At 57.5% G+C, this 12,485-nt stretch overlaps 1 protein-coding gene across 5 annotated transcripts in view; it reads right to left on the bottom strand.

The window, feature by feature from the left end:
* Nucleotides 1–12,485, bottom strand: part of MAD1L1 (mitotic arrest deficient 1 like 1) — a 332,505-nt gene that overhangs the window by 119,529 nt on the left and 200,491 nt on the right. For all 5 annotated transcript variants that reach the window (XM_057529233.1, XM_057529232.1, XM_057529231.1 and 2 more), the window contains one exon: nt 4,824–4,880. In XM_057529233.1, coding sequence (XP_057385216.1) covers nt 4,824–4,880 — 57 coding nt within the window. The remainder of the gene's footprint in view (nt 1–4,823; nt 4,881–12,485) is intronic.

Raw genomic sequence — 12,485 nt, forward strand, 5'->3', positions numbered from 1 at the left:
CCCTGAGACGCGAGGGCCTCCACGCTGAGGCAGACAGCCTCCAGCCGGCCTCCGCGGGGCCAGCGGGAGAAGGGGCCCGCCTCAGAGAACCAGCAGTTTGGCTCAACCAACACGTCCCAACAAGTCCCTTGGGTCTTCTCAAACACGTGAACTCACGCCTCTGAGCAAGGCTTCTGAGAAGTCAGCGTTTCCCTCGGGGTTAAGGAGGGGAAGACAGGTGTCTGGGATGGAAGAGCAGGCACAGAGGCCCCTGGGCAGGGGATCCAGGGCTGGGGGCGCCCACTCCGCAGGGTCCCAGTGGGCACCTCCTCCGATGAGCCTGACCGACACTCTTGCCAAGGACGAAGTTCTCCAGTTGTGCAGGACGGATCCAGAACGTGAAATGAGTCACCACCAGGCACAGAGGCGCTTTTAATAATTCACGGGAAGGCAGCTGGCAGACTGTGATAAGGCCGGGTCCTCCAGCGGGGGCGGGGCACACGGGCGATGGTTGCCAGCATTGAACAATGGAGGCTCACACCCCCTCCTGGTGATTCACCGGCCCTCGACGCTGGCGTCGACGATGATGCAGTGTCAGCAAGGCCCACTGCGGTGGGCACACCCCTGGCAGGGCTACAGGTGGTCTCGCCACCATCCTTGCGATCCATGCTCCAGCCCCTCGGAGCATGCACCTGCCAGTGCAGGGGACACGGGTTCGAGCCCTGGTCTGGGAAGATCCCACATGCCGCGGAGCAACTAAGCCCGTGCGCCACAACTACTGAGCCTGTGCGCTAGAGCCCGTGAGCCACAACTACTGAGCCCGCATGCCACAACTACTGAAGCCCCTGCACTTAGAGCCCATGAGTCACAACTACTGAGCCTGAGCCACAACTACTGAGCCTGCGTTCTATAGCCCACGAGCCACAACTACTGAGCCCACGAGCCACAACTACTTAAGCCCCTGCACTTAGAGCCCATGAGTCACAACTACTGAGCCTGAGCCACAACTACTGAGCCTGCGTTCTAGAGCCCACGAGCCACAACTACTGAAGCCCCTGCGCCTAGAGCCCGTGAGTCACGACTACTGAGCCCGTGAGCCACAACTACTGAGCCCGCGTGCCTAGAGCCTGAGCCTGTGAGCCTCAACTACTGAAGCCCGTGAGCCACAACTACTGAATTCCGTGCGCCTAGAGCCCGTGATCTGCAACAAGAGGAGCCACCGCAATAAGAAGCCCGCACACGGCAACCAAGAGTAGCCCCCGCTCACCACAACTAGAGAAAGCCCGCGCGGAGCAACGAAGACCCAACGCAGCCATAAATAAATAAATTAATTAATTTTAAAAAGAAAAGAAAAAAGAGCATGTTTAGTTTTAAAAAAAAAGAATCAAAAAACTCCTTTCTCCAGCCATGGCCGGCCTGAGGCGAGGCGTGTCAACGATACAACTACAGCCAGGGACGTCTTTCCTTGTGATATCAATTGCATTTAAAGAAAAAAACATGAATTGTGCTCACACTACTTAGCACAGGTTTGCTAATTATTAACAAAAAGTCAGACTATCTTTGTTTTGTCATCTGCAATTAGCTAAAGATGCTTAAATTGTTTTTTTCTCTCTCCTTTCCTACCTAGTGAACTGACTCTCGGCCAGAAAACAGCAGGTCAGGAGCTGCAGGTGGGAGAGATGGTACAGGAGCCGGGGCCACGTTCCCAGCTGTCCTGGACAGAGGGCCTGGGGTTACAGTCAGCAGCGCACAATGCACTCTGGGCCACTGTCCCCCTCTTCAATCTCTTATTTCTCCATCCCCTCAGGGGTTTACATGAGAGCAGAAACCTCCCCCTAAGCAAATGCATGCATTTTCTGGGTAATCTCACTCCCTGAGGGCTTGACTACGGACCTGTCAGGCTCCCAGCTGCCAACCCCTGCACCAGCCTGCCTAGCCTTTATCTCCTCGGGGGCTGCAGGACCCCCCTGGAACCAGTTCGGGAGGGAGAGCAGAGGCTCACACAAGCTCCTGGACTGAGTGCGGCGCACCTGCACTCCTGGGCCCCAGGCACCGCCATTTCTCATTTTCCCTTTAACTCAGAAAAAGAAGAGGAAAGTGAAATAAACAACACGAAATAAACTAAAGATTAGACAATCAAAGGCAGAGATCAGACCTAGGGAATGAACCTGAGGACACGGGGAGGGGGAAGGGTAAGCTGGGACGAAGTGACAGAGTGGCATGGACATATATACACTACCGAATGTAAAACAGATAGCTAGTGGGAAGCAGCCGCACAGCACAGGGAGATCGGCTCCGGCTCGGTGCTTTGTGACCACCTAGAGGGGTGGGATAGGGAGGGTGGGAGGGAGACGCAAGAGGGAGGGGATATGGGGATATATGTATATATATAGCTGATTCACTTTGTTATACAGCAGAAACTAACACACCATTGTAGAGCAATTATACTCCAATAAAGACGTTTAAAAAAAAAAAAAAAGGCAGAGATTAAAAACCTGTCTGAGGAGACAGCTACAGCCCGGATCCAAAAGCAAGCGTGAAAGAACCAGTGTGAGGGGCCCACAGCGCCTGGCTTGTGCACACGAGGGCGGCCAGCACCTCATCTCTGGGCATGGCCGAGAGTCAGCTCAGGCAAGAGCCAGGCCCCGCACTACTGCCCGCCTCTGCGCGGTCAGTACCCCTGGGACAAGGCACATTACCTCCAAAGCTCCCCATGGAGCACGGTCCCCAAGGTCCCCCAGTGGCCTGGGGGAGGGGCCCTGCGCCGAGTTTGGGGGCACCAGGCCTACCAGAGGCTCTCCACCCTGGCTGACATCCGACTTGCCCAGGGAGACATGAAATAACACCCCTGCCCGGGCCCCCCCACCAGTTCTAACTTAATCGGTCTAGAGGAGGGACCAGGCGTCAGGATTTCAAAGCCCCTGGGTGCTTCACACAAGGAACGGAAACTATACGGGTTGAAACTAAGAAAAAGCACAGGCTGGAAGGCACACAGCCCCGCGGCCCCGTGGCCCTCGGGTGCCCCGCGTCCCTCGGGTGCGGGTGCCCCGTGAGGAGGTGCAGCGGCCTCTTCAGCTCAGCGCCCACCCTGGCCTGAGGGCCAGAGCCAGTGGCCAAGCGCAGCAGGGTCTGTCCTCCCTCTTGCCCGGGAGGCACCGGCTCCTATCCACAAGCCCCAGGGCCGGGGAAGGGCCGAGGCACCAGCTCCAAGGCATTCTCACTTCTCAGCCTTGAGGCCGTGGGCATCAGGTGCCCACGCGGCTTCACCTGCACCTCCTCCTGCCTCGTGCACATCACGGAAACATGGCCCGAGGGCACACGCCAACTCAGGCCAGTACCGAGGGGGCGACGCAGGAGACACAGAACACCGGGTCCTCAGGACTTCGTCAAGAGGATGCGTCAGGCTTCAAGGACACCCCACCCCACCCAACCCCCGGGGCGGCAAAGTCCATGGACGAGAAGGAAGCACCCCTCCCAAACCCCTCCCCCCCTCCCACCCGGGTCTGGAGGCCAGGCAGCTGTGCTCTCGCTGCCCCAGGCGCCCCTCCCTGCAGATGCTCCCGCTAGGTCACCTGTCACTAGAGCCCTCCCTCAGCCAGCACCGCAGGCAAGCCGCCTTCCCACCTCTAGGACTTCTGCAGGCCCAGACACGCCCCTGCTGCCCCAGGAAACAGCTCTCGGAGGCTCACTGATGAAATCCCATCACCGGGAAGCTGTCGGCTCCTCTCACGGCTACCTTTACACACGTGACCTAGGGTCCCTCGCTGGACATGTCCTTCTCTGCCTCTGAGTGGAACTGCCCCCCAGGACAGATGCCTGGGGCTGGAGCAGCCGGGCAGGGCTTGGCCCGCTGGGTACCTACCCACCGGGAACACCCAGGTGCTTCCCGGCCCGGACCCCCAAAAGGCCCCACAGCCCAATGTCCAACTGCCTCTCAGACCCCCACGCTTCCCCCGAACCCGCGCTCCGCGATCCTCCCATCCCACCCCACCCCCGACTCCTCGCCCAGCCCCTGGCCCCCCCCCCCCGCCTCACGAGTGGGCCCCGCCCGACAGTGAGGGTCGCAGCAGTGGTGTGTCTCTTCCAGCCGGTGGTCCTCCCCACTGTGCACGCCCAGGAGAGGCGGGGCTGGGCAGCGCTGACACCGAGACAGGAGCCCGACGCCAGCCGCCAGTCCCAGTGCCCACGGCAGCGTCCCGGGTGCCCCCAACTCGACGACGTGTGCAGATGCCCCTACCCTCCCCACACCCGTGGCCCTCCTGTGCCCGGGGGCTTCATCCCCTCAGCGCCCAGACCAGGGCCAGAGCGGCTCACGGTTTGTACAGGACGGGGATGCCGGAAAGCCGCGTCCCTCTGTCCCCCAGTGGGTGGTGAGGAGCCTCCAGATACTGGGGCGCCAGCCAGGGTTCCGGGGCCGTGTCTGCACGCGCCCAGGTCAGGGCTCCCCCGGCTGCACGGAGGGCGGGGCGGACGTGATCTGACATCAGAAGGCAGCCCGCAGGGACAGCAGAGAAGCAAACGTGCTGCAAAATAGCCACGCGAGGCTGGACAGCCCTGTGCCGAGTGTGCACACGCCGCAGGGCCCGGGGCGTCAGGGTGGGGTCAGCGTGTCGTGTGGCTGTGACCTGAGCAGGACGTGCGCCGCCGTCCCCACCTTAGAGCTGGCTGGGGGGACCCCGCAGTCTGTGCCGGGGGTGGAGGGGGTGGGTGTGCGGCCTGGACCACGGTGAGGGGGCCACACGCCTGTGCCTGCAGGGCAGGTCCCGACGCTCTAAGGTACCCAGGCCCTGGGCTTCCCTTTGGCCACAAGGGCCACCAACCAGGCGTGTGCCTCAGAGACTCACCATGTCGGCTCTTTGTTTCTGGCCTCCCAGCTCCTCCAGGGCCTGTGACAGCTGAGCCTTCAAGACAAGACAGAAAGCTGGTCAGTGGGCTTTCTCCTGGGGCCGAAGCGACCACACCTCCCCCATCTCTGCCACATCCACTGCTGCCGAGGGAGACCCCCGAATTCCTATTGTTTGGAAAGAGGGGCAGCAGGAACATAATAACTCGCCAAGTCCACCCCAAGCCTGCCGCCTGAAGGTGAGAGAGATTCGGGCTGGAGTTTTAGCGCCCCTGGTAAGAGGCCGGGGACCGGGCCACAGTCCAGGAGGCAGGCACTGACCAACTACAGCACTCCCCAAGAGGGGACCAGGATAGCGGGGGTGGGACACAGTCATAGAGCCGCAACGAGCCGGCAGAAGCCACCTCTATCCAGAGGACTACAGTATGAGGTAATGGGGACCAGTGGGGGCTGGTGACGCTCGTGTCTCCATCCGTGTGAGATTCATCAAGCTGACACTTCCGACGTGTGCATCTGTCTGTGTGTGTGTGTGCGTCATACTTCAATAATAAAGGACATTTAAAGTACACCCATGCTACCACCCAGGACGACAAACCAGGAGGAACAAAGGGAGGGCGGCTCTGCTACATAACGGAAGCAGACGCTCAGACAGCAGGGCTGTCAGCGACGCCCACGACGGCCTCCGCGCCGAGACCCTAAGAGTGCAGGAGGGCCCTCGGCTGGGGTGGCGGAGGGGAGCCACGACAGAGCCCAGCAGGTAGACGGGCAGGACTCCGAAGGACGGAGGCACGACTACGAGGCTGGATGGGAAAGGGCAGCTGGCCGCGGAGGAGCCCCTGCACGGGGAGGTGACAAGACGTTCCTCAGGGCAAAGCCAGGGCGGGGAGCACTGCCACCTCAGCTCCGCCGGGAAGTGGGAGCTCCCTGACCAGGGGTGCAGGGCACCTGGCAGCATCCAGGAGAGGCTCTGCGCCGGGGAAGGAGCCCCGTAAGAGCCCATACAGGGGGTCTCCAGGAGCAGAAGACGAGGGTGGGCGGCGGGAACGGGCTGTGCCGAGGGGCCGCCCCACCCATGAGCCGCAAGCCTGAAGCGTGGGCGCCCTGAAACGTGACTTCCCGCCGTTCACACAAAGCTCTGGAGAGAGGCTCAGAGGGGACGTGAACAGAGCACAGCCTCCGTGCGGGAGAGACGAGACCCAGGCCTCCGCAGCCCCCCAGGCTCCGGGAAGCCTTCTCCGGGGACAAGACGAAGCAACGGGCGCTGCATTTACCCTCCCTCCTGAACCAACCAGAAAACCAGACAAAACCCCTGAAACAGTGGTTTCCCGGCATCCACGATGAGCAGGCAGCACAGGGCTCGGATCAGAGGGAAGGAAACGGGGAGGCGTGGCCCCCACCGCATGGCTCACCCCCCCCCCCCCCCCGCGCGCACACGCCCTCGGGCTGCGGGGAGACGGTGGCCGGGGCAGCCGCGGTCCTCGGACGCCCGGCACTGGGTGTGGGCGTCGCCTCACCTGGGGGAGGAGAGCGAGGACGCGGCGGCCGCCCACCTGGCGCGCACTCAGCACTCAGGAGCCTGCGGCGGCGGCGGGGACCCTGCGGGGCGAGCCTTCAACGGGGGGCTCAGCCTGCAGCGAGGACGCCAGGGAGCAGCGGGCTGGCGGGGCCGTGGGCCGCGTCACAGACTGACCGCCAGCCGCTCCTCACGCTGCTCGCGTGACCGAGGCCTCCTGGAACAGCCTCGGGGGGCGCGGTCCCCCACGCGTACGTCCCCGCCCTGGCCGGGCTGGCTGCAGTGGAGCTGGGAGGGCAGGCAGGTGGTGCGGGGGGCACAGGAGGAAGGGCACCGGCCGTCCCAGGGGCAGCGCACCCCGGAGCAGGCGGAAGGGGACCAGTGACCGCAGGGCTGTGTCAGGCCGTCCGGGGGCGTCGCACTCCTGCCAGACCCCAGGCGCGAGCCCCCGGCCCACGCACCACGTGTGACCGGCGAAGGGGGCACTGAGACCTCGCGTGGCCACTTTTATCTCCGAGTGAGACCTGCTGCCCAGCACCCGCCAGCACAGGAGCCCCAGGAGCCCAGGCGCAGGGGAGAAGCTGTCCCTGCAGCCGGATGCAGGCAGGACGGGAGGCCGCAAAGCCCAAGGTTGTAGGTCTCATGGACAGAACGAGACCAGAGTCTCAGGCCCCCGGCCTTTCGGCTCCACTTCACACACAGGCTTGTGACAAAGTGTAAAGAAAAAAGAGGCGAGGAAGCCGGCCGGTCGGCAGGGGCCCGTCCAGGCAGCGGCCCATAGACACACAGCTTCCACCTGGCGGCAGCCCCGAGGGGCAGAGAGGGCGCCTCCCCACATGGACGTCAGCCTGAAGGCAGGAGCGAGCCACGCTCCCCGTGGCCGCAGAGCACGTCGGCACGTAAGCAGGCAGGCAGTGCGTGTGCCGGGCTCGGCCTGGAGCCGTGGCTCTGCCGGGCGGTCCTGGCTCCAGGGCAGCCTGCAGGACGGAGGCCTTCGCCCCTCAGAACCCACCTATGCAGCTGAAGCAGCCGATACCTCTCCCAGACCCAGAGCACGCCAGGCCCCACCGGTGCTCACAGGGCCACGGTGGCACTTCCACAGCGGACCTGGACCCCGTCCTGGCTTTAACAGCTAGCGTGGTTACCCTGCAGGTGGTGGGCCTAGGACCACAGCTGCAACACCCCCTGGGAACTTGTGGGAAGTGCAACGTTTCAGCCCCCCACGCCCCCAGAACTGGGGAGGACCCAGCAGATCTGTCTTTACAAGCCCTCCTGGCCACTCAGGCATCAGTGCAGGGGTGAAACCAGACAACAGAGATCAATCCCAACGTCTCTGCATTCCAGCTGTGTGACCTGGAACAGAGGTCTGGGCTGGGAGTGTCACAAGGTGAAGGAGCAGTTTTCAGCTGTTATCCCCTCACAGAACGTGGATTTAGACAACCACCCACGTACCCGAACAGAACAGATCAACAAAACTAGGAGCTGTTTTTTTTTTAAAGATAAGCAAAATTGACAAACCTTTAGCTAAACTAATTAAGAAAAAAGATAAGGCTCAAATAAATAGTCATAAATGATAGAGAAAACAAAACAAAGGATACCATAAAAACACAAAGACTCAAGAACTACTGTGATCAACATTATACACCAAAAAACTGGACAACCTAAAAGAAATAAACTCCTAGAAATACACAAATAATCAAAAATGAATCATTAAAAAAACAGAAAATATGAACAGACCAGTAAAGAGTAAGAAGAATTAATCAGTTAAAAAAGAAAACCAAAAACCTCCCTACAAAGAAAGGCCCAGGACCACATGGCTTCACTGGTGAACTTTACCAAACATTTAAAAAAGTATTAATACCAATCCTTCGCAAACTCTTCCAAAAAAATCGAAGAGAAGGGAACACTTCCAAACTCATTTTACAAGCCTAGCATTACCCTGATACCAAAGTCAGACAAGGATGCTACATGAGAAAAAAAAAAAAAAAAAGACAAAAACCAAAAAACCCACCGGCCAATATTCCTGATGAACACAGACGCAAAAATCCTCAGCAAAATACTAGCAAACTGAATTCAACAGCACATTAAAAAGATCATACACCATGATCAAGTGGGATTTATCCATGGAATGCAAGGATGGTTCAACATCCACAAATCAATCGACACGATACACCACATTAACAGAATGAAGCATAAAAATAACGTGATTATCTCAATAGATGCAGAAAAAGCATTTGACAAAATTTAATATCCTTTCATGACAAAAATTAATTAGGTACCAAAGGAATGTACTTCAACATAATAAAGCCCATAGCTAATGTCATATTAAACAGTGAGAAGCTGAAAGCTTTTCTTCTAAAATCAGGAACAAGGCAAGGATGCCCACTCTCACCACTCATATTCAACATAGTACTGGAAGTCCTAGCCAGAGCAATCAGACAAGAAAAAGAAACAGAAGGCATCCAAATAGGAAAGGAAGAAGTAAAATTGTCTCTTTGCAGATGTTATGATCTTATTTATAGAAAATCCTAAAAACTCCACCAGAAATCTGTTAGAATTAATGAACAAATTCAGTAAAGTTGCAGTATATAATATCAACATACAAAAATAAGCTGCATTTCTATACGCTAATAATGAACCATCTGAAAAAGAAACTAAACAGTCCCATTTACGACAGCATCAAGGAACAATAAAATACTTACGAATAAATTTAACCAAGGAGGTAAAAGATCTATATACTCAAAAGACATTGATAGCAGACACTGAAAACGACATAAGTAAGTGGAAAGACATTCTACGTTCACGGACTGGAAGAATTAATACTGTTACACTGTCCGTACAACCCAAAGCAAGCTGCAGATGCAATGTAATCTCTATCAAAAGTCCACTGGCATTTTTGACAGAAATAGAAAAAACAAACTAAAAAGCTTCTGCACAGCAAAGGAAACAACAAAATGAAAAGTGACCTATGGCATGGGAGAAAATATTTGCAAACCATGCATCAAGGAGTTAATATCCAACATATATAAGGAACTCATACAACTGAATGGTTAAAAAAAACCAAAAGCCAATTAAGAAATGGTGAAAGGATCTGAACAGAAGTTTTTCCAAAGAATAAAAACGGCCAACAGATAAATGAAAAGATGCTCAACATCACTAACCATCAGGGAAATGCAAATCACAACCACAGTGAGATATCACCTCACACCTGTTAGGATGGGTATTATCAAAACGACAACAGACAGCAAGTGTTGAAGAATGTGTTGTGCACTGATGGCGCGAATGTAAGCTGGTGCAGCCACTACGGGAAAGAGTATGGAGGGTCCTCAAAAAACTAAAAATAGAACGTGGGCCTCGCCCATTGCCTGTGGCCTCTGCACGTCAGATCCGTGTCCAACCGCAGAGGATTCCCAGAGCCTGGGTCTCTGGTATTATTTTCTCCCTGTTTGCCTCCTTTCTGTTTTCCATTTCTCTTTAGCATGTTGCTCATCTTGTAACTCTGTCTCAAGATTTTCCAGTTTGTTTCATCTGTGCTTTTTTTACAGGAGAGTCATCTCAAGTTCCTTATATAAGGGGAGCACTAAACACTTTCACAAGTAAGAAAAAAATCTGGATCTGGTGAACAACGTAGGGTTCAAAAGCTGCTGTTCTTCCTGAAGCCAAGCCCCCATGGCCAGGGGACAGTGACAGAAACGCTGTGACGTGAGCCCTCACGGAAGTCCGGGAGGAGCAGGGGGAGAGAGAGTAGTATGATGTCCATCTTTTCCTAAGCTGGGAGTCAGAAATTACTGCTGCAATCTGAAATTGGGATTTTCCACAGACCTCCATGCAGCCAGCAGCACCATAATCTGTTCTAATTAAATAAATTAGAAAAACAAATCAGGCTGATATCTTGAATCAAGGTGGCATGAGCTGCATATTTATAGCCCTGTCGACAGAGGAGGATTCATGACATATGCTACCGACTTCTGCAGCCACGCTATTAAATGGAATAAATAAAATCCGTGCAAAATGGCACCAGAGTCGGGCTACTGGGATCCTCCCAATCGCAGCACTTCTGGCTGGTGGTACTGAGATGTTTTTGCCAGAATCAAAGCATGTTTCCCATTAGAACTGACTGATTAAGCTAAATGGGTGAAATGTAATGCCTCTCTAAGAAGTGGATGTGTTTTTCAAATTCCCTGTGCCCACACCTGTGGGTCCCACTCCTTCCCCAGCAAGTGAAAGGTAGGGCCGACGGAGCAGCACGCCCCCTGTACCTGTGAGAGGGCGCCTGCCGTGGGCACACCGGGGGCTGGCCAGGCCCCATGGGGCAGGCGCGGTGGCTCTCACGTCAAGCAGCAGGGTCCCGGGGTCCCAGAAAAGAGGAGCTAGAAGAAGGGGGCTGGCAACGACAGCCTGCACACAAATCCAGCCCACCACCGGTTTTATCGTTTCACTGGCACAGAGCCACACCCACCATCTACTGATGGCCCACGGCTGCTACTGAGCTATACAGCCGCAGAGCTGAGCAGCCGTGATCAAGACCACGTGGCCAGAGAGCCCACAGTACTTACTGTCTGGCCCTTTACAGACAAAGCCTGCTGACCTCTGCGTGAAAAGAAACAGGAGCTTGGGGGTGAGCGACGAGGTGGAGAGAGGCCAAGGAGGAGAAGGGGGCAGTGGAGGTGAGAGGACAGAGCAGGGCAAAGACAGAAAAAGACAAACACAAAGAGAGAACAGAAAGAAATACGGAAGGAAGGGGAAGAAGGCTGGAGGGAGAAAGAAGGGCTGGGTGGGGTGGAGGAGGGGCGGGGACAGGGGCCCCCACCTCCACCAGGCACCCAGACCCCAGGGCGCCCCGACCCTGCCCCCCAGGCCAGCGCTCTCTCGGGCGGGCGAGGGACGCTAATACGTCTACTCCGTCAGGCCCGGGGGCTGTGGGGATGTCTTCCCTGCACGCACCTGGCTGCTCCCGGTGGCCCCCCAAGACAGTGGAACAAAACGGGGGCCGAGGGGCTGCGAGCAGTGCTCTGCTCTCCTCTGCACGGCCGTGCGCTCCCAAACGGTGCTTGCATCGCAGCCTGAGGACGGATGAGTCGCCTGGAGGCTCTGAGGAACCCGTAACAAACGGGTTCTATAAAGTTACATAACTTCCTACCATCTGTCAATATGTGATGCTCAACTAATAAACTTCTGTCAGGCAGCTTGAAGCAGCTTCCAAAGTCTCCAAGTGTGGGTCGTTCTCTGAGCCTCTGAGATGTGAAATGTTACTGTTTAATAAAACAAGAAGAGGAAAACTGCCCGAAGGACACCAGCCCCGCCCTGCACGCCTCGGCTCCACGTGGAGCCGCTCTGACCTGGAGGGTGAGGGCAAAGCCAGGCGCCTCCGAGCCTGTCCCCTCCCTTGGGGCCGTAGGAGCAGACCCACAAGGGACGGCACAGGGGCCTGTCCTGCCCAAACCCCGGCATCCAGGCTCCAGCCTCCTGAGCCGCAGGCCTCTCCCCGGCTGCTCAGGGCCTCAGAGGGGTGAGACAGGGTTCAGAGAGCCTCGGTGCCCCCGCAAAGGGGTCAGGCTGGAGATGGGAAGCGCGTCTGGGCCGGGGACTCCCCGGCTGCCCCAGAGCCTCGCGTGCACAGAGAGAAACCATCTGCCTGCTCCTCCCCCCGCCCCCCCGCCCCCCTTCACCCAGCGCTCCACCCGGAGCTTCACAGAAGCTCTCAGCTCTACCAGGAAACTGCTGGGACTGAAGGCAGGTCAGGCCAGCATCTGGGTTTTGTGACTCGCCTTAAAGGAGGCTCTGCCAACCCCTCTCCTGGGATCTCCTGGGATCTCCTGGGAGAAGGACCGGCAAACCACACACGGAGCACGCCTGCCCCACCGCCCACGGCTGCCACCTGGCTGGGTCTCCCGCCTCCCATCTGAGCCCAGTCCTTCCGGAAAGGCCTCCGGTGCTCACCCTCCTCCTGGTCCATGGAGAGGACGACCACAGTCATCACGACGGCCAGGGCAGTGCCCACAGCCAGGCCTCTGCCACCCACCCTCGGCCGGAGGGCTGAGCACGCCCACCGGGCCTTGTGGAGTGAGGAGACGGGGCCACTCACACAAGGGGACGGGGGACGGGGACGGGGACGGGGACGGGGACGGGGGGTGAGCGGTGGAGGGGCAC

Source organism: Balaenoptera acutorostrata, chromosome 15 (genome assembly GCF_949987535.1).
Source record: "Balaenoptera acutorostrata chromosome 15, mBalAcu1.1, whole genome shotgun sequence".
NCBI lineage: Eukaryota > Metazoa > Chordata > Mammalia > Artiodactyla > Balaenopteridae > Balaenoptera > Balaenoptera acutorostrata.